The 21,884-nt window shown below is 37.5% G+C and overlaps 2 protein-coding genes and 1 long non-coding RNA gene across 5 annotated transcripts in view; 2 read left to right on the top strand and 1 right to left on the bottom strand.

The window, feature by feature from the left end:
- The window catches only part of LOC141443273 (uncharacterized), a gene marked incomplete in the record, with an annotated part of 33,563 nt that extends 32,812 nt beyond the window's left edge, over nucleotides 1–751 (bottom strand). The window contains 2 exon segments of the mRNA XM_074108483.1: nucleotides 317–437; nucleotides 621–751. Coding sequence (XP_073964584.1) covers nucleotides 317–437; nucleotides 621–696 — 197 coding nt within the window.
- The window catches only part of LOC141443371 (uncharacterized), a 282,390-nt gene that overhangs the window by 86,302 nt on the left and 174,204 nt on the right, over nucleotides 1–21,884 (top strand). The gene's annotated exons all lie outside the window — the stretch shown is intronic.
- On the top strand, nucleotides 6,145–21,730 carry LOC141443581 (aldo-keto reductase AKR2E4-like). 3 transcript variants are annotated; one of them, XM_074108897.1, is made up of 7 exons: nucleotides 6,145–6,246; nucleotides 15,758–15,850; nucleotides 16,499–16,681; nucleotides 17,551–17,667; nucleotides 18,240–18,407; nucleotides 19,842–20,033; nucleotides 20,913–21,730. In XM_074108897.1, exons 1-7 carry the CDS (start codon nucleotides 6,208–6,210, stop codon nucleotides 21,129–21,131), a joined length of 1,011 nt encoding a protein of 336 aa, XP_073964998.1. In that variant the 5' UTR covers nucleotides 6,145–6,207; the 3' UTR covers nucleotides 21,132–21,730. The 3 variants fall into 3 exon arrangements, with proteins under 3 accessions (XP_073964998.1, XP_073964999.1, XP_073965000.1); XM_074108898.1 differs by lacking the exon at nucleotides 6,145–6,246 and adding an exon at nucleotides 15,228–15,347; XM_074108899.1 differs by lacking the exon at nucleotides 6,145–6,246 and adding an exon at nucleotides 15,435–15,607.

Raw genomic sequence — 21,884 nt, 5'->3', positions numbered from 1 at the left:
CTCAGCAATCCGTGCTGCGTACTATAACCCCAACACCACCGCTGGACAGGAATCTAGACACGAATTTTTCCTATGCATACATATCTCAGGTTTGCTTATTTCTACTACGCTACTTATGCAGTGAGCAGCACTAGCGACATCTATGTTCCGCTCTCATCGAGAGACGTCACACACGGGATACCCGTAAAATTAACAAATTTGGAGTTGAAATAAAAAATACAAAAAGACTCCAAAAAACCAATCTTAATATTGTCTATTGTTGTGTTGTGAATATAAAGTTGTATTTCTTTCTTTCTTTTTGTAGGAGATAGCTTACCCGACAGTGTAAATGGCGAGGTTCCTCCCCCCAGGCTGGCAGCGGTGCCGCGTGCAGGAGTACGCATCCGCCCACTCGGTGTACGCGGCATGCTTCCTCATGGTACGAGGGTCTGTGCAGTCTGCGGAAGAAACAAATGACGGTCAAGGACTCATGAGCCATGAGGTCCGTTTCTGAGATATTGAACTTTTAAAGTGGCAAAGTGGGTATTCCAATTTTTTGTTGGTTAGATTACGTACAATAAAGTAAAGAGTTTACAATACAATACACATCATACATCAATATTGGAAATGCAAAGTCTTACGTTGATCCTTCACGGACTCTGTTGCGGGCCCAGCTCGGGTCGTCGTCAGGAAGCACAAAAATATAATGATGTACATGACGCTATATGTACATGTCAGCTTGAAGTAAGTTCCCGAGTGGCGCTGGACAGTGATCTCGGAGACTCGTGGCGTGCTGCAGCGGTACAGTCAGCGAGGAAAGTGTTCAGAAAAAAATATTTTTCTTTATTTAAAGGCAACTACTACTTACTAGGAGTTTATTTATTGATACAAATTTAATATATAAATACATACAAACTTGATTAAGTATTTACATTACATAATATCTTAAAAATATAAGTAGGTAACAAATAACTAAACTACTGTGTTTCGCTTTTGTAATTGTTTGTAATATTTCTTTTGTTTTATGTTGGTTTTAATGTAAATAATGTTGTGTATACTTTCTCTCTTTTGAGTACTTATTTCTGTTTTTTCTCTTTACCGCACGTAATTTTCACTGTCTGCTTATCCTCTATATAACCAAATGTTTTCTCCTAACTAGGTTAGCTGGAAGAGATCCCTTTTTAGGGATAAGCTCGCCTTCGTTCTCCTCTCTGTGTATTTGTATTTTTATTTTTATGTGCAATAAAGAGTTTACATACATAAACTATAACTTGAAAAAAAATGTAAAAGGATCCCCCCGCGGCATGGACCCAAAGACGCTGGCAGTATTTCCTCGCTGTATAGCAATGCAATGCTGATACGTTGTGCGAGGAAGCTGCCAGCTCTTCTGTCCCCTGTGGTATCCGAAAGTCGTTTTGACAATACTTGGGTGGATCCACTATTTCTTGTTGTTATTCTGTCTTGTCAGCGAAACAAAAGTAGTACACTTTAATAGAAGAAATGTTTTTGTAGGTACCATGTAGGTATATAAAAAAACAGCCTTAATAATATAACGAAATTCTGGCAGTCGCGGGCTCTGGTTCTGTCTAGTTAAGTACATAATATAATAATAATATAGTAGCAGTATAGTAGCAGTATAGTGTAGTGTAGTATAGTGTAGTATATAATATAGTTATGTACCTCAGACGTTTTCAACTGGTTGCCGCGGCACGCGTGTGCCGCGTATATTTTCAGGTGTGCCGCGAAGTATGCTTTTGGGGTTCCGTGCGTAAAGGTGTCTTTCTTTCTTTCTTTCGTTATGTTATACATATTACGATGTTCGGAACCCTCTGCGCGCCAGTCCGACTCGCACTTGGCTATTTTTACGGGTGTGCCGTGTTACTTTGATGAACATAAAACGTGCCGTTACAACAAAAAGGTTGAAAAACGCTTGATTTAACTGAAGGATTACTCATACTCATACTCTTTTATTGGTAATATCATTATTACATGTCATTTTGTTAAATTATTCTAATATATTCTAAGAACTAATTCTTATTCGAGCGTTTACACCGCCTAATTCAGAATATTCGACCATTTTTACAGAAGTGTCCAGGAAAAATGAAACGGTTGAAAGACTCGAATAATCGCTCTAAAAACAACACTTTCCTTCACAACAGTACCTACATCGTATCAATGCCCATAAAACTGGGTTTGCTTACAAACAAACCAAGACGCGTATCCGGAGCCGAAGATCTCTAAAACAAAGCGTCGGAACCAAAACCAAGTTAATTCGACCCTATTACCATATGAATAAGAGCTAGGTAGTGCCCGTTAGGATAAAACGTGATTGGAAAACTTGTCGTTTGTATTCGATTGATGATTAAAAAAGTTAATAATCCCTTTTATTTGATATCCAATACGGCATCTCTTTTTGTTCGTGAATGTGTCTTCTAGAATCCACAATCAACTTCAGAGGTAAGGTTAATGTACGAGTGCTCGTCGCTGTGTCATCCGCCAGCGGCGGCTGTGCCATCTTTAATTTTGTCATTAGCAATAGAGCATTCGGGCGTTTACCTTACATAACTTGGTATAGTATAAATAGCATAATAGTAGGTATCAAGTTGAAATTAAGACCTAATACTTCTGCCTGCGGCTCCTTGAGGCTGGTAAAAAAAATCCCGATATTCTTACAGGATCGGGTTCAACCTTGAAATTCAACCGCCAGAGTTTTTTTTTATTTTTTAGCGGGCATTTTGTTCGTGACCAGTTCATTTCAATTTTTATTATTTCATAGAAATACTGTTGTTAGGAATATATTATTTGGCATATAATTCGTTTTGCAACAATTTTAAATGACTGAATTACAAAACAAAGATGTTCATTTCTTCGCAGTTTTATTACAAACACATTGTAAAATAATCGACAACACGTACAGTCGAGGAAACTGAGCCGTGGATGGAAACTTTTCATATTTTTAGATAGATGTTATAACTGCTACCAGAAAAGTAGGTTAGGTTAGGTTAGAACTGCGACTCTTGCAGATTCAAACTGTTACCGGAAAAGTAGGTTAGGTTAGAACTGTGCCCCTTACACAATCGAACTGATACGAGAAAAGTAGGTTAGGTTACGTTAGAACTGCGACTCTTGCAGATTCAAACTGTAACCAGAAATGTAGGTTAGGTTAGAATTGTGACCCTTGCACAATCAAACTGATACGAGAAAAGTTAGGTTAGGTTAGAACTGCGACCCTTGTAGAATCAAACTGTTACCAGAGAAGTAGGTTAGGTTAGGTTAGAACTGTGACCCTCGCACAATCGAAATTACCCAAAAAAGTAGGTTAGGTTAATTGCAAAATAACTCATAGTCAAGTGACTTTACGTGAAGTAAGATTTATCTTATTAAAAAAAAAACAATAAATTACGAAACGTTTTCTATGAAATAATACAACTATACAATTGTCGATGAAATGAAAATACTCGAAGCGTTGACTTTGAAATAAAATTAGATTATTTAATTGTCGGTAATTTGATGATAAACCCGAATAGAGCCAACAATTTTCGCTCTTTTAGACTCTAAGTGCCGGCTAAGCACCAGCAGATGTTCCTGCACTTCGACTTCTGGCCAGAGGGCGTGGTCTTCCGTCGCTTTAGGGAATCAAGGATAAAAATCCCTAAATAACTTTTTTGTTTGTTTCTAATGACTTTTTTGTATTCTTTTTTTGTTTAATTTGAATTTTACAGCGCATTGGTTTTACGAGTACTGTAATGCTGTAATTTTTATTGGCAAATAAATAAAATATAATTTACTATGACAGCGTTCCATGGTGACCTATACCTATTTAACCGAAGCCGAGAGCACATTCCTTCAAAGCGGGTTCAAACTGCGCCCACACAAACTTAACTACTACAGTTAAACCATTGGTTTATTTTTACCACCAATGTAGAATCCTTGACTATCGTAATAAAAATACGTGGGTATTTTTGGTTCCCATTACTCGTAGTTTAGTTCAATGGGAATACAGAAATCCTGTTTTCTGGTCAAGCATAACATTGTTTGGAGAAGAAAGGTTCAATTTAAAGTAATAATGTTATTAGAAACTATTTAGCTGAATTAACTGATAAACTAAAACCTTAAAAACTTGATATACATACATAGCAGGTGGTAGGACCTTGTGCAAGGTCTGCCCGGATTGCTACCCCGTCTTGCTCGCTAATCTTGCCGTGAAGCAGCAGTGCTTGCAGTGCCAGTAATTTCACCGGCTGTCTTACTCTCCACGCCGAAACAACAGTGCAAGCACTGCTGCTTCACGGTAGGATTAGCGAGCAAGATGGTGGTAGCAATACGGGCGGACCTTGCACAATGTCCTACCACCTGCCTAAAACCACCTAAGTACTAATAAAATACTTACTGCAGTGTAACATTAAAGAAAAAATTACAAAAAAAGAATAATACTTAATACCCATAAGGCCCTGACAGGGATGTATGGGGTCCCTTAGTTACAAAACTAAACACTAACTATATTTACGTTTAGTGGAAGTGTAGAATGCTTCCACCGTCATAAATAAGTAAACATTATAATTATTTAATTCTGAACTCACATAACAACAAATTTGTTAAAGCAAATTTATAAATTTCACTTCTTTCTTTCTTTCACACTTTAACTAACCACTAGACTAGAATAGTCGCACAATGTGCGGGAAATGCCTGTCAAAAAAAAAATTCTTATATTTATTTATTAAATTACTAGCTTTTGCCCGCAGCTTCGCCCGCGTGGAATTCGGTTATCGCGCGCTGTTCCCTCGGGAACTGTGCATTGTTCCGGGATAAAAAGTAGCCTATGTCACTCTCTGGCCCATAAACTATCTCTATGCTAAAAACCCCGTCGTTTCGTTGCTCCGTTTCGACGTGGAACACGGACAAACATACAAACACACTTTCGCATTTATATGCTAGTCATCATCATCATCATCATCAGCCCGAAGACGTCCACTGCTGGACAAAGACCTCCCCCTTAGAACGCCACAATGAACGACAACTCGCCACTTGCATCCACCGGTTTCCCGCTACTCTCACGATGTCGTCAGTCCACCTGGTGGGAGGCCTGCCAACGCTTCGTCTTCCGGTTCGTGGTCGCCACTCGAGGACTTTTCTCCCCCAACGGTTATCTGTTCTTCGAGCGATGCTCGCAATGGATATGCTAGTAATGGATTTATTTAGTAAGTATCATGTGGTATCGTTCCGTGAGACACAGAAGTTTCTGGCAGAAAATCAGAGCTGCAGGCGTCTAGATCGCCTCAGCATAAATAATGCTGTCAGCGACCGTTTCGCATGCGGAGGACACACTCCAAAATTCTATTTAAATAAATAAATATCACGGGACAATTCACACCAATTGACCTAGTCCCAAAGTAAGCTTAGCAAAGCTTGTGTTATGGGTACTAAGCAACGGATAAATATAATTATATGGATAGATACATACTTAAATACATAATAAACACCCAAGACCCGAGAACAAACATTCGTTTCATACAAATATCTGCCCCGACACGGGAATCGAACCCGGGACCTCAAGCTTCGTAGTCAGGTTCTCTAACCACTAGGCCATCTGGTCGTCTAAACGCCTGGACGTCTTAATTTGTGTAATTGTGTAAATATTGCATTTCTATGTATTTTGTAGAAGTAAATACTTAAATAAATTTATATTGAACCACAATATACATAAAAGTTTATAGTTATCGTATGCCGTATTGGTATTAATTTTTGTTATCTTAGTGTAAAGTACCTAACTTGTCGTAGGTAGTTTAAGATTTGATTGAGCGCAACGCCAACAAACTGTCTCACAGTTTGGCGAACATTTAATTTAAGGTACAATGTATTTGCATTTTTTATTTAAATAAATTGAAAGAAAAAAAAATGTCTCAAGTGATCGGTTGCCAAAAACAAAATGTTGAAATTACGTACTTACATATGTATTCTTTCTCTCTTTCTACTTATGTAAATATTGGTCATCTCATTAGAAAGACCATAGCTTAGTTTAAGTGCTAGCTTTAGCCTTATTACTATAAGGTGGTGGTACTTATGGAGCCAAAATAAATCTCTTTCTTTATTTCTTTCTATCCCATCGTTGAGGAATCCTAGGCCGTACCCAGCGGGCCCAACTGGAAAGAGGGCCCCGGGAAGATGCCCAGGGATCTCTAAGCCGGGATTAAAAGCAACTCCGGCGCATGCGACGTCTCACTCCCCGCCATGTTGCGTGCCGCTCTCGTCCTGTGCCTCGCCACTCGGGTAAGTTCTAAATATTCATTTATATCTACACTCATCAGCCTGGGGATATTTTTTATCACCATCATCCCAGCCTATATACGTCCCACTGCTGGGCACAAGCCCAGTGCGGATTGGGAACTTCGCACGCACCATTGAATCGCTTCGCTGGTTTGTGCAGGTTTCCTCACGATGTTATCCTTCACCGCAAAGCTCGTGGTAAATTTCAAATGTAATTCCGCACATGAATTTCGAAAAACTCAGAGGTGCGAGCCGGGGTTCGAACCCACGACCCTCTGCTTGAGAGGCGATAGGACAAACCACTAGGCCACCACGGCTTCTCGGCTTCACGGCGGATATTTTTTATACCTAGATAGTTTTGAACATAATATAGGCATATTCTCAGGGCATAATTTACTGAGTCGAAATATCAAATTTGTCTGGGGATAATAAATGAAAAAAAGCGTCCAACTGCGAGTCGGACTCGCCTATGAAGGGTTCCGTAGCAGCAAGTATACATAATATAAAAGTTCTTGTAGTTCGTTGTAACTTTGATCGATGTTTTACTAATAGTATATATTTAAGGTAGACTTCCGAGTAGAGCGGCTCCGGCGTCACTAACGCAGCGACAGTGACGCGGCGATAGAGCGATAGTATTGTATTGTATTGTTTTGTAAAACTCTTTATTGTACATAAAACACATGAAAATAACATAACACAGGATAATAAGATGTACAAAGGCGAACTTATCCCTTAAAGGGATCTCTTCCAGTTAACCTTTGAACGATTGACAGGATATCAGACACAAGATTAGACACTACAAGTTAAGTTTAAATTAACTCAAAAAAAAATCATTTCAAATACACATACATAGTATTAAGTATGCAGTGCCCTTAGTGTAAGTTTTCGGTTACAAAATACGTCTAGATCGCGTTCGCGTAGTAAGTATATCAAACTTTCAAGGAAAACTATAACGGCTAAGTTTGTTTAAGAATTATTAGTAGTTTATGAGTAAATAGCAGCCTAAAGTATAAAATATACCTAAACTTGGAAGATTCCGTATAAAATGCGAAATCCTTAGAAAAATATAACTTAATTTTTTCGTAATGGCTACGGAAGGCTACGGAACCCTATTTTGGGCGTGTACGACACGCTCTTGGCCGGTTTTTATTCAAAACGTCGCACTTGTTGACGTGACAGCTGTCACAGAACGTTTCTGTTTCTTTCTCGTATCAAATTATTGTACGCATTACATTGCTGCTCGAACATATTTCAAAAATTAATTACGCTCTGGTATTTAATTTTAAATTAACAATTTGTTTTGATATCGGTATATAGCAACGACGTTAACCATCATGTGTCTCACGTATACGATGCCATTGATGACCATCTGTAAGTGATTACGAGATGTTATAATGGTTTCATTGTGGGCTTGTTGTTGTAGAACCCTAAGAATTTAGGGTTCTGTACGTCAAAGGAAAAACCGGTTAAGTGCGTTTGGGGCCCCGCAGAGGGTTCGGGTCTATATCGACTGATTACCTAATGTAATGTTTGACATAACTCTTTTTTTCTCTGAAACCTTTTATTTTTCAGAATTGTTATAAAACAAACCTAACCTAACCTATAGAGTTGTACAGGTGACCATTTGATTTATGAAAAATGCACGGTTTCAGCGGGAAACAAAATTAGGTATGACTAACAATAATTATGACAAAATATCCCGTAGGGTTCCGTAGTATAATTACACGCCTAAATTATTAGTTTTTTTTTTATTCGACTGGATGGCAAACGAGCAAGTGGGTTTCCTGATGGTAAGAGATCACCACCGCCCATAAACATCTGCAACACCAGGGGTATTGCAAATGCCTTGCCAACCTAGAGGCCTAACATGGGATACCTCAAGTGCCAGTAATTTCACCGGCTGTCTTACTCTCCACGCCGAAACACAACAGTGCAAGCACTGATGCTTCTGCGAGCAAGATGGTGGTAGCAATCCGGGCGGACCTTGCACCTGCAAACATACAGCAGTTTAATTGAAATTCCGGGATTTTACAAAAATCTTTCTTCTTTATTGATGTTGCATTATAAACAAGTGCCATCGTGACTCCATCCCCAGCGGATGAGAATTCAAGATTTTATCAAGATCCTGTGGGACAATTGGGATAAAAAGTAGCCTATGTGTTATTCCAGAGGTTCAGCTATCTACATACCAAATTTCATCCAAATCCGTTTGGCCGTTTTAGCGCAAAAGAGTAACAAACACGCACTCATATAAACTTTCGCATTTATAATATTATACGTATATAAGTAGTAGCATTACGGGCTTGTTATTCTTAGGGTTCTGTACCCCTAGTGTAAGTTTTCGGTTACAAAATACGTCTCGATCGCGTTCGCGTTAAAATCTCAATTTGTATGGAAACACGAACAGCGCCTCTAGCGGAACGTTTGCGATGTTCGTGTTTCCATACAAATTGAGATTTTAACGCGAAAGCGATCGAGACGTATTTTGTAGCCGAAAACTTACACTAAGGGCACTGTGCCTCTAGCGTGGCGTTTTCACAAAATATTCGTTTACTCTTCGAAGACGTAAATCGAGCGTTCGACCGTCGATACGTAGCCGCCACATGTCCACGGTGCGGCGTCGTCACGTTTTCGTTACGATACGCGGACGAAATAGCTTACGTAGCCAAACCTACACTCACAAAAGTTGTTGTGCAAACTTTCCGCTAGAGGCGCTGTCCGTGTTTCAATACAAATTGAGATTTTAACGCGAACGCGATCGAGACGTATTTTGTGAATGGGAAAATACACTAAGCACACTGTACGTTAATGGACAAACCGGATAAGGTACGTGTTTTGGGCCACGCGCCGTGTAGGGTTGTAGGAGTTATTTTATCAAAGGTTGTAGGTGTTTTATATTTATTTTTATAAATGAAATATGAAATACTTTAATATTAAGATTTATTAGCATTTTAAAAACATCATACAAAGCAAGATGTACCGCTGTATATGTCAATCATAATACCACAGATACATTATATTTTTTAAAACTATGATTCGTTTCACTCATAAATCACCTCCCCTTCTAACTTATTAAACAAAATATTGACCCATTATAGGTCTAAGACCTGTCTAGGTTTTACAATTCTACCACTTCTGGTGGTTATTTTTGGAGTCACCAAGCTCCTTTCATTACATTGATTGATGTTAGATTCATGTCTATTTATACTGCAATCATTATTTATGCTATCCTTTGGATTACAATAGTTATTATCAGATAAAAGAGGATAGAGTGTGTTTTGTACAGTATATTTGTTTGATGTATTCTCACTAAAAGATTTATTTAAATGTTTTATATTTCTTCTTATTTTGCAATCCACTCCTTCCTTTTTTATCCAATAAGATCTTGGTTCCCTACATTTATCAATTACAGTTCCCTTTTTCCAATATTTTTCTTTGTCAGTTTTGTATACAATCTTATCTCCTATTTCATACTTAGCAATTTTCTTCCTCACCCGTTTTTCATTTTCTATAAGAGACTGTTTCAAGGTTAAAAGTTTATGTACATTTTTCTCAACCTTAGGTTTTAGTGCCTCTGAATTAGTTGGTAGCAATGTCCTTACTCTTCTACTGTTCAAAATTTGTGAAGGAGAAACACTTAGTGTTGACAGAGGTGTATTATTGTAACTTAATACATAATCCCTGTAATCTACTTTATCCTCATGTGCTTTCTTTAAAATATTTTTACTGATATGGACTCCTTTCTCCGCTAACCCGTTACTTTTTGGATAATGCGGGCTACTTGTTATCAGTAATATGTCTTTACTTTTATAATATTTGTTACACTCTAGTGAATTAAAGGGATTATTATCTGCAATAACTTCCTCTGGGTAACCAAATCTAGTAAAAACTTCTTGGAATGCATTTATTACAGATCTGGATGTCTTATCTGGTAAGGGCAAAACTTCAAGCCAATGAGAAAAATAATCAACTATCACAAGATAATATTTTCCAAAAATTTCTAAGATGTCAGTACCTACTTTGGCATATCTTCTATTAGGAACCTTATGGCTCAACAAGCTATCTGTTTTATTAGCAGATCTAAATTTTTCACATGTACGACATTTTAACACATAATCATTGATATCTTTGGAAAGTCCAGGCCAGTAAAATAACTGCCTTGCTTTTTTTATACTCTTACATATTCCTATATGCCCTTCATGAACTAAATTTAAAACATAGCTTCTCAAAATTTTAGGTACAATTATTTTGTTTTCATAGAAAGCCAAACCAGATTCAAAGTAAATACCTTCCTTTAACTTATAATAATCTTTACATTCTTTTGGAATCATTTTTTCTTCTGGCCATCCAGTAATATAGTATTTATTTAGCATACTTAATATTTTATCACATTTAGTTTCAGTTTGAAATTCTTGTTTTCTTTCTGGTGTCATAGGTAAGTGTACAGTAACAGAATGTACCATTTGTAACATTTCTTTATCATTTTCAGTAGATTTCAAACTGTTTCTAGACAACATGTCAGCAAAGTGCAATAATTTTCCTGGCACATAATACACATTTAGCTTATACATGAACAATTTTAGTCTCAAGCGTTTCAGTCGAGGAGATCCAATTTTACATATTGGTTTTGACATAATTGACACAATGGGCTTGTGATCTGTCTGAACATCTACATCTAAACCATAAATATATCTGTGAAATTTTTTAGCTGCATAGCATATTGCAAGTAGTTCTTTTTCAGTTTGACTATAATTAAGCTCAGAGTCATTCATGGTTCTTGATGCACAAGCAACTAATTTTAATATATTATTACTATCACGTTGGAATAGACAACAACCTACACCATTCTTACTGGCATCACACTGCAAGATTATTTCTTTTTTTGAATCAAATGATGTCAATGACGGAGCCGTACACACTTTTCTCTTTAGCTCAGCAAACGCTAACCTATGAGCTGGTAGCCATAAAAACTCAGTATCTTTTTTTAGCAATTTACAGAGAGGTGCCATTAAATTTGCCATATCAGGCACATATCTGCGTACATAGTTGAATGAGCCTAAGATTTGTCTAAGCTCATCTCGGTTAGTTGGTTCTTCCAACTTGAACAGTGACTCTACTCTATCTTTATCCAGCGACATTCCATTTTCATTAAAAACTTGTCCAACATATTTTACCTCGGTTTGTTTGAACTGAAATTTATTTTTATTGAAGACAATACCCAGTTTTTTAGCCTTTGACATTACATTTTGCAGTGCTATGTCATGTTCCTTTTCAGTTTTACCCATAACTAGAATATCATCAGCCCATACAACTACATTTTGTATATCAGCGAATTGACCCTCAAGGACATCTTGAAACAGTTCCGGGGCATTCATTAAACCATAAGGTAGGACCAAGTACCTAAAAACACCAAAAGGTGTGGCAAAACAACATTTCCATGAAGATTCTTCCGACAAAGTCAAGTGATGGAAGCCTTCTGTGAGGTCCAATACTGAAAAAAATTTCTTACCCTGCAGTTTAAAACTTAAGTCTTCTAGTGTGGGCAACATTTTAGGTTTTTTAATTATAATTTTATTTAAGTCGGATGGATCAAGGCACAATCTAACTTTTCCATTTGGCTTTTCCACTATGACTATTCTGTTTACACAAGCATTTTCATGAATATTTTCAACCTTAACAATCGATTTCCTATCAATTAGTCGTTCTAGTTCAGTTTTAAGTGGTGGCAGCAAACAAGAAGGTAGCCTGCAAGAGGGGTGACATATTTGTTCTCCTGAACTTTTTGTAGGAATTTCCACCTTCCCTGGCAACCTTCCTATTCCCTCAAACACCTCAATATTATTATTTATAAATTTCTCTTTATTTGCATCCACTTCAATGGAATGCACTCTCTTAATAAGATTTAACGACACACATCCAGGCAGACCCAGGAGCATTGTGCCAACCTCAACTACTACAAAATTTTCATTACACATTTTATCTTTATATTTACATTGAAGGTTGACAATTCCTACTGCTTCTACTATGTCGCCAGTAAAACTTTGAATTTTAAAATTTGTGCTTTGAAGTTTTAAATTTAACTTTTTATTAATTTTGTTAAATATTTTAACGGGCATAATGCTCACCTCTGCTCCTGTATCCAACTTACAGTTAACCTTTATATTCTCAATTGTTAATGTTTCTGTCCATTCCGATTTTTTCTCACTTGACACTAGACAAACTTCACCACAACACAAACTGTCATCTGATGATTGTTCTGCATTGGACTCACACTTTGCCTCTCGAACACTTTTAACTCTGCAGCTAACAGCTAGATGGTTATAAATTCCACATCTTGAACATTTTTTTCCAAAAGCGGGACACTCTCTTGGGCCATGTCTCTTCTGGCAACGACGACAGTTAAATTCCTCTTTACATTTCTTTGTATCCTTACTCATTTTTATTGGCTTTTTCTCTGATTTGAAAGCCACCCTATCTATTTCGACAGATGGGTTCATCTCCTTGACCTGTGTCCGGCTGACCTCAGCAGCTCTACACATACTTGCAGCTTTTTCAAGGGTTAAATTTTCAATCCTCAACATTGCTTCCTGAAGTCCTTTGTCAAAAATTCCTTGGACAATCCTATCTCTTAACAGTTGATCCTCCATTCCCAACATATAATTGCATTTATCAATTTGTTGACGCAGGCTTGTATAGAAGTTATCAAATTTCTCCCCTTCTTCTTGCCTTCTCTCATTGAATCTGTATCTTTCAAAAACCTCATTTGAATTTGGGTTTATATACTTTTCTATCTCTGCTAATATTTTGCTATAGCTCTGGCTGTCTTCCTTGGACATTTTAAAAGACTGCACCACCTTAGTTGACTCAGGACCCAGCATATTTCTCAACAAAGACAACTTAATTTTGTCATTGCCCTCGTCCTGACCAATACCTACCAAATAATCTTCGAACATGCAGCGCCATGCTTTCCAATCTGATGCTGCTGCCTCTGAGCGTATATCGAAATTCGGAGGCAATTTTACTGGATTCTGCTCCATGCTGACGACAAAATTTATCTGTCTTAAACTTGACAATCCTCAATCACGAAGTCTTGAGACATACACTGTAAATTTAGTGATTTGTCGACTGCGCCATGTTTTATATTTATTCTTATAAATGAAATATGAAATACTTTAATATTAAGATTTATTAGCATTTTAAAAACATCATACAAAGCAAGATGTACCGCTGTATATGTCAATCATAATACCACAGATACATTATATTTTTTAAAACTATGATTCGTTTCACTCATAAATCAGTAGGTAGGTATAGATAGAGCCACGAGTTTAAGTGAATGATTACACACACAGCTATAACATGTCGTGTAATGGACTGGTTAGATCATATGCAAAAAATCGTCATTTCCTAGTAGCTAAATTTCCAGTCGCGTTTTTTCCTATTCTTAATATACTTACACCAGACGTAGGTATTTATTTCTTACATGATTTTTTCCCATTCGCAGATTTTCCTTAATGCTTTTTTTCAAATATATGCTTTTTTACGGAAACTTATTTTCACAATCGCATTTTTCCCAATTTTAATCGACACAAAAACAGTGTCGACGGAACCCTTCGGGCCGATGCAAACTTAACATAACCTGAACCTACCTACATATTATTATTGGTTATTTGGAGTCTTTTTAGGGTTCCGTAGCCAAAATAGCAAAAACGGAACCCTTATAGTTTTGCCATGTCTGTCTGTCTGTCTGTCTGTATGTCCGTCCGCGGCTTTGCTCAGGGACTATCAATGCTAGAACGCTGTAATTTTGCACGAATATATATGTAAACTATGCCAACAAAATGGTACAATAAAAAAAACAAAAACAATTTTTTTAGAGTACCCCATAGACGTAAAGTGGGGGTGATTTTTTTTCTCATCCAACCCTATATTGTGGGGTATCGTTGGATAGGTCTTTTAAAACCATTAGGGGTTTGCTAAGACGATTACCTAAGCTTACCTAAGCTTGGAAGCTTCCGTATAAAATACGAAATCCTTAGAAAAATATTACTTAATTTTTTCGTAATGGCTACGGAACCCTATTTTGGGCGTGTCCGACACGCTCTTGGTCGGCTTTTTGTATTTTTTATTTCAACTCCAAATTTGTTACTTTTACGGTCACCCGTAAAACCATATCGAAAATACAAACCGAGACTACGTATAGTGTAGGGGTATCGCACGCAGCACGGAATGCTGAGGACCTGGGTTCGATTCCCAGCGCTGCTCTCTTTTTCTGGTTTTTCTGTGCATCCATGTCTCAGTTTGTATTTTCCATAAACCTACTTAAATAAAATATTTCTGTGTTGTTTTAAATTGGGAAAAAACGCGATTATGAAAATAAGCTACAGTAAAAAAGCAAAATGGGAAAAAAAAGCATTTAGGAAAACATGCGAAGGGAAATTTTGTTTGTTTGTTTGTTTGTTTATACTCTTTATTGTACAAAAAGGAAAAACAAAAAGGTTACATAAATAAAAGTTGTGTTAAGTACAAAGGCGGACTTATCCCTGCAGGGATCTCTGCCAGTCAACCTTTGAGTGGTAGAGGAATTTTGCTACTGAGAAATTACGATCATTTCCCAAAAATGATTTAATCAGCTCTGAATTCATTTATAATTAAAATACTTACTCGTAAGTCGTCGTTTCCATTATATTTCTAAAGCAATTCAATGGTGTGTGTGAAGTTCCCAATCCGCACCGGGCCCGCGTGGGTACTACGGCCCAAGCCCTCTCATTCTGAGAGGAGGCCTGTGCCCAGCAGTGGGACGTAAATAGGCTTGGTTGACGATTTACCTACCTGTAATGTAAATATAAAGACACCAACATATTTCTTATTAATGATATATTTTAGGTACGAAACCCTCAATGCGTAAGTCCGATTCACTCTTAACCAACTTTTATTAGTGAGATGACAAATATACCTAACTATATTATACTGATATCACCTCACCTCGCGTCATACGTTGTTATTCGTACCTATTCTCTACCCGTTTTATGTTTTTATTATTCTCATCCTCATTTTTATCAAGTGCTGCGAGATTAACCTAAGTTGAACTACGTTCAGACGAAGTAAGCATTAATTTAATTATTACAAACATGATTCATTCGTCAATTTTGTGATCATTGTGACAAATAGATTGTTAACCGAGATATTGTCAGTGTTCAAAAGAAATGTGTACCTACCTAACCTTCACAATATTACAAATCTTAATGTGTGCGTGTGTGTTGTTGTTTGTTACATTTTTACGCTAAATCCGATGGAAGGATTTGGATGAACTTTGGTATATAAACAGCTGCACTTCTAAAGCGACGGAACACCATACTCTCCGGTCAGAAGTTATTTAGTTTTCAAACTACCGTCAAGAAAAATAGCATAATAAAATTCTAATATCATAACGTTTTCTAGGATCTAGTACGTAATGAATTTCTTAAGGAAATACACTTCCAAGTGCGGTAATTTTTGTGTTATACCTCTACAGATGGCGGCAAGTGTCCAAGTGCCCAAATTGAAGTTGAACGATGGCCGGGAAATACCAGCCATCGCGCTTGGCACTTATTTGGGATTTGATGCGGTAAGTAACAGCTGTTTAAGTCAAAAGCCTAAGTAGGCCCTAATATCTATTTAGGAACAAGTTTTTATTTAAGATGGGACAGACAGGACATTCGAAATAATCACCGGCAGAAACAAAAGCAAACAAATTTTCAAACGAAAAAATTAAGACAAAATTTACCGTTAAGTGTTATTTAAAATGTCATAATATAAACAATAAATATAAACATAAACTTAAATACCCACAATTTCGTACATTTTTGACCAAACAATAAATATGTAAGTTGCAAATTGAATTAGTAAATTGATGTCCCATTTACTTTTTCCTAAGTTAACGCCGAACTGTTGTAACCCGTGCCCTTAGTGTAAGTTTACGGTTACAAAATACGTCTCGATCGCGTTCGCGTTAAAATCTCAATTTGTATGGAAACACGAACAGCGCCTCTAGCGGAACGTTGGCGATGTTCGTATTTCCATACAAATTAAGATTTTAACGCGAACGCGATCGAGACGTATTTTGTAAACGAAAACTTAGACTAAGGGTACCGAGTAGAATCAAACCATCGATTGGTGTAGTAGAAACTGGCGAACGACGTCGACCAATCTATTCTACTATACATAAGTATATCGACGATCGACCCTTACTTATCATGATATTCTATGCTTCCAGAATGGTATCATACGTTCAGAGAACCATCAGCTCCGTGACATAGTGACGCGCGCCATCGACCTTGGGTTCCGTCACTTTGACACGTCGCCTGTGTACCACACGGAGGGGGAGATTGGGGAGGGGGTGGCGGGGAAGATGAGTGCCGGCGTGGTGCAGAGGGGGGACGTGTTTGTTACTACTAAGGTTAGTAAAACTATTTATTGAATCAGGCCTTACTTTGCGGACGTCCATGCATAGCAATCCCACTAATATCTGGAAGATCTGGAATCAGCTTACAGCGGCAACATTCCCGGAGCGTTACAACTTAGGGATCTTTAAAAAACGAGCCTACCAATTCCTTAAAGGGTCAGCAACGCACCTGTGATTCCCCTCGTGTTGCGGGTGTCCATGGGCGACGGTGATCGCTCTCCATCAGGTGACCCGTCTGCTCGTTTGCCCCCTCGTTTTATAAATAAATATATATATATATATATACCTATATAGAGAGCGATCACCGTCGCCCAAGGATATAATATATATAAGTACTTTGCGAAAGTGTGTGTGTGTTTGTATATTTGTGTGTATGTTTGTCCGTCTTTCTCGTCGAAACGGAGCGACGGATCGACGTGATTTTTGGCATAGAGATAGTTTATGGGGCAGAGAGTGACATAGGCTACTTTTTATCTCGGAAAAATGCACAGTTCCATAGGGAACAGCGCGCGATAAACGAATTCCACGCGGGCGAAGCCGCGGGCAAAAGCTAGTACTATAATAAACTAGCCTGTTACCCGCGACTCCATCAGAGCTAGAGAAAGAGAGAATTCCTGATGATAAACCATGGTTGAGTTCGACACGTGTTAGCATAGTGTGGGGGGGGGGTGATGATAGTATATGTAGTTGGATTACGTGATGTTTTTTTCTATTATTTTGTATTTTACCTATTATTGTGTGTCTGGAATAAACTTGTGTGTGTGTGTGTGTAACATTTGTTGCATAGACAGTTATCCAAAGTCGCGTAAGTAGTTCGTCGAACATAACGAAACGATACAATACAAATGTTAACTATATTCCAGCTATGGAACACCCATCACAGGAGGGAACAGGTCCCCGTGGCACTCCGGGAGTCGCTCAAGAACCTGGACATGAATTACGTGGACCTCTACCTCATGCACTGGCCCATAGGTGTCAATGTAAGTCTATGTCAAAAATTATTCAATTTATTATACTGGGTGGCGCCCTTATATAACTTTGTTTAGCAAATAATTGAAACATAAAATGACTCTCATACATAATGGACCAAAAAACAATTGAGCTGAGAGCTAGGTCATTAAAAAGGTCTGCTTATCGTCTTTATTTCGTTCATTGGGCGCCAAATTGAATTCCTTGCATAACTGAGATAATATCTTAGTCGGTGTACTTCTCCACAGGACGAAACTCTTCAACGGTTAATGCATCTACTTGAAATTTGGCAAAATATGAAAAGATCACCACAAACTTCAGGTCCTCGGTAATCCGTACCGCGTGCTATACCGTATGGTCAAACCATAGTGACCATCAGTGGTGTAGCGGTATAGCACGCGGTACGGATTACCGAGGACCTGGGTTTTCCCAGTGATGATCTTAATCTATATTTCAGTTTGTATTTTCAATTTCGGTTTTACGGGATGACCCAAAAAGATTCCAAAAAAAATCTGTATTAAAAATGTTTTTTTTTTACCAAAAACTAATTTTTAACTGTAGTTTATTTATTACTGGTGTATAGGAAGACTACAGCAATAACGACGTGGACTTCATGGAGACCTGGCGAGGGTTGGAAGACGTGCAGCGGCTCGGGCTGGCCAAGTCCATCGGCGTCTCCAACTTCAACCAGAGCCAGCTGCAGAGACTCCTCAATGAGAGCAGCATCAAGCCTGCTGTGCTGCAAATTGAGGTACAGTCCCCATCAGTTACATATTTCGGTGCGGCCAAGGTGATCAAAAATATCGAGACATGAACTCTAAGACCTTAATAATAGAGTGCGTGTGTAATAGAGTGTATGTACAGTCGATCCATATTTGACGACCGGATGGCCGAGTGGTTAGAGAATCTGACTACGAAGCTTAAGGTCCCGGGTTCGAATCCCGGCCGGGGCAGATATTTGTATGAATAATATGAATATTTGTTCTCGGGTCTTGGATGTTTAATATGTATTTAAGTATGTATTTATCTATATAAGTATGTTTATCCGTTGCCTAGTGTCCATAGTACAAGCTTTGCTTAGTTTGGGACTAGGTCAATTGGTGTCAAGTGTCCCATGATATTTATTTATTTATTTGATTCCTGACCCACCGTAGAACGTACTCACAATGCGGGTCACACTGAATTCCATTGTCAAGCAATGCGATGTCCACAGATACAGATTACACTAGATTACGCCAAAGTCTAAGAACTTACATTTTCTTACACTGTGGTTACGCAAATGCATCTACTTCGCGTGTCCGAGCCCCGAGCAAACGTCGGGGTTGGCCCCATACAAAGACTGACCGCTAACTGACTAATCATGACTAGTGACTAACTCGAGCCCCACGGCGGGCGGGCGGCGCATTTGAATCGATTTTGCGCGGACATCGGGGAATTCACATCGCTAATTCGCTCTTGAGACGTCACAATAGATATAAAAAAGTGACACGGTTGGTTTTCATACAGATTGAGGTGTTTGCGTTATCTAGTGTAATCTATATCTGTGGCGATGTCACTATGACTTTTTCAACGAAAAGGTTCCACAGTGGGTTACGATTTAGTTAACTTGATAGAATTTACTAGCCTTTACCTGTGTCTTCACCAGTTCCCCTTCTAGGTCTCATTCTCATGATCATACCTATTCATTCTCGTTGTCATTTCCATTTTTAGTCCCATCCCCATTCTCATTGTCATACTCATTCTCGTCCCTATTCACATTCTCAGTCTTAATCTCATTCCAGTTCTAGTTTACGCGTTCTCATTCTCATTTTAATTTATATTCGCATCCATTCTAATTCTTTTATGAGAAACAAACTGTATATAAAGGTATAATAATAAAGATGTAATGCAGATAAAAAACTGTAAACGGACCTATAAATAGTTTTCTTGTTATATCAGTTACGAAAACGTGACAAATAGGTACTTACACAAAATTTAAATTTATTATAAATAAAATATCTATTGTACCTAACTGTTGACCTAAGAATTCTTAAAATTATATCTTTTCAAACGCTTATTCTAATTTAAATTCCTATCCCCAATACTATTTCCGTTCCCATTCCCAATTTAATTATTATTCTTATTTTCGTTCTCGTTCTCATTTGCTTACTCATTCTCATTCTTATTCTTACATTCTCTTCCTCAGGTCCACACGCAAATGGTCCAGGCGCCTCTGGTTTCCTTCGCCCAGTCCCAGGGTCTGGTGGTGATGGGGTACAGCCCCTTCGGGTCGTTGGTGGAGCGCTTCGGAGCCCCGAAGCCGAGCAGCCAGCCGCTGCTCGAGGAACTGGCTGCCAAATACCAGAAGACTCCGGCTCAAGTCGTGCTTCGATGGCTGGTAAAAATAGTTGTAATTTTTTTGGGATCCTGCCGTTTTGCCAAAAATAAGAGATAAATTCTGTCAAAGTTATTTCGACAGACAGTGCTTAATAAAGTATTTGAATTGACAAGATTGCATTATTTTAACCCCTGTAAATTACTACAGGAATCGAAAGAGTTTTGCCTCCTGAACATGGGAAAGTATTTATTATAATTTATTTCTCCATATTGAAAAAAATACAAAAAATTTAAAAAACATATCTGAATTTGCCAACACTACCACAGAATAGATATGTTTCCTTTGCCTTTTTCACCAGAAAAAGGAGCTGTCATAATTTTGACAACGTCTGATTTACGTGATCTTTTTTTTAAGAGACTAGACAAAAGTAATGGATCTATTGTGTGGTACTTTTGGAGTTATACCCTTTTAGAATAAGCACATGAAAAAATTTAAATAAATAAATTAATAATTGTAGCGTAATTTTAAAAATATCAGCGTCTTTCTCTTTCCAAACAGAATACAGAGAACGAATCAAATTATAGTCTTAGAAATGTCAATTGTATTGTTAGGTATATCTTCGATGTTTTTACAAGCTGTTTGCCGTTTGTTTGTGTCAAATCTTGCAAGGTAATTAAAATTTTGAGCCACTTCTAGTGGTCGGATTGACTTGAAATTTGGTGTAATTAACTTACCTATGATTTGGATCACAATATAAGTGAGCAAAAAATGATTTTTTGAACAGAAAATAAGTTTCGTAATACCTATTCTCTCACCCCAAGCTAATATAAATGGTGTAACGTGACGAGTTGATTGATTTGGTGTAACTAATGTTTTTATAAGAATATAAATAAAATCTTGTTTTTAAAAATGTTTTTTAATTTCATTCTTTATTTACAGGTGGATAGAAACATCATTCCCATGCCAAAAACGGTCAACTCGAAGCGGCTGCAGGAAAACATAAACATCTTCGATTTTCAACTGGAAAAGGAGGACATTGAAAAAATAAATGGCTTGGACACAGGTCTCCGGTTCACCCTGCCTTCGTTCTGGCAAGACCATCTTTATTACCCATTCGAAAAGGTCGAGAATCCCATTCCAAGCCCTTTCGGTAAATAGATTTAGTTTGATTTCCAGTTTTACTTAAGTAATTAATTACTACTTGAAAAAATCGCTAAAAAATTTGGAGTTCTTTGTCACCTTTCTGTTTTATTCGACTGGTTTCTTTGTTTATTTTCAGTCTTAACTCAATCTGTCATAATTTATCTCTTTTCTTAAGGCTTCTAAACTCTCGAATTCTAAATTCTTACCTAATGCTTTACCACTACACTACTTCTATAAATGTAATACTTACAAATTTAAGTAGGTAAATTACTTGTTTTATGTAGTAGTAGTGTCCGTATATACGTAGAAGTTCTATGTATATTTTAAAATTACTATTAATTCTGTGCACTATTATATACAACAGGTCATTTACTTAATTTTTCATCTAAGTATGCTTTCTTTCAGTCTTCTTCGTTCTTACTACATTGTCATGTTCTTATTTTCTGTAAACGTACTCGTTGACTTGAAATAATTCTCACTCACATTTCCCGTTTCTAATTTCAAAAACACAAAATAGAATAGTGATTTAAGAAGTCGATAATGATATCGATAGTTTCTTGTACTAGTTAAGCTCAACAGATGGCGTTGTGATTAATAAATAAATTTGGAATATTTTTGTTTTTATTTCATTTTCAGTTTAGTTTCTGGTTGTTTTTAATATTGTCGTAATCCCTTTTCCCTAAAAGGTAAACGTACGAGTGCTCATCACTGTCCCGATAGTTGGCATCTTAGAGATGACAGCAGAGTGTTGTCTATTGGGTATTAGCG

Source organism: Choristoneura fumiferana, chromosome 27, assembly GCF_025370935.1.
Source record: "Choristoneura fumiferana chromosome 27, NRCan_CFum_1, whole genome shotgun sequence".
NCBI lineage: Eukaryota > Metazoa > Arthropoda > Insecta > Lepidoptera > Tortricidae > Choristoneura > Choristoneura fumiferana.
This window is presented reverse-complemented; position numbering and strand designations above follow the sequence as displayed.

Bases quoted from the DNA above. Each gene is read 5' to 3' on its own strand.
- LOC141443581 (XM_074108897.1), top strand. From the start codon at position 6,208: ATGTTGCGTGCCGCTCTCGTCCTGTGCCTCGCCACTCGG. The intron at 6,247-15,757 runs GTAAGTTCTAAA...ATACCTCTACAG, and splicing joins TCCTGTGCCTCGCCACTCGG to ATGGCGGCAAGTGTCCAAGT. The intron at 15,851-16,498 runs GTAAGTAACAGC...CTATGCTTCCAG, and splicing joins CTTATTTGGGATTTGATGCG to AATGGTATCATACGTTCAGA.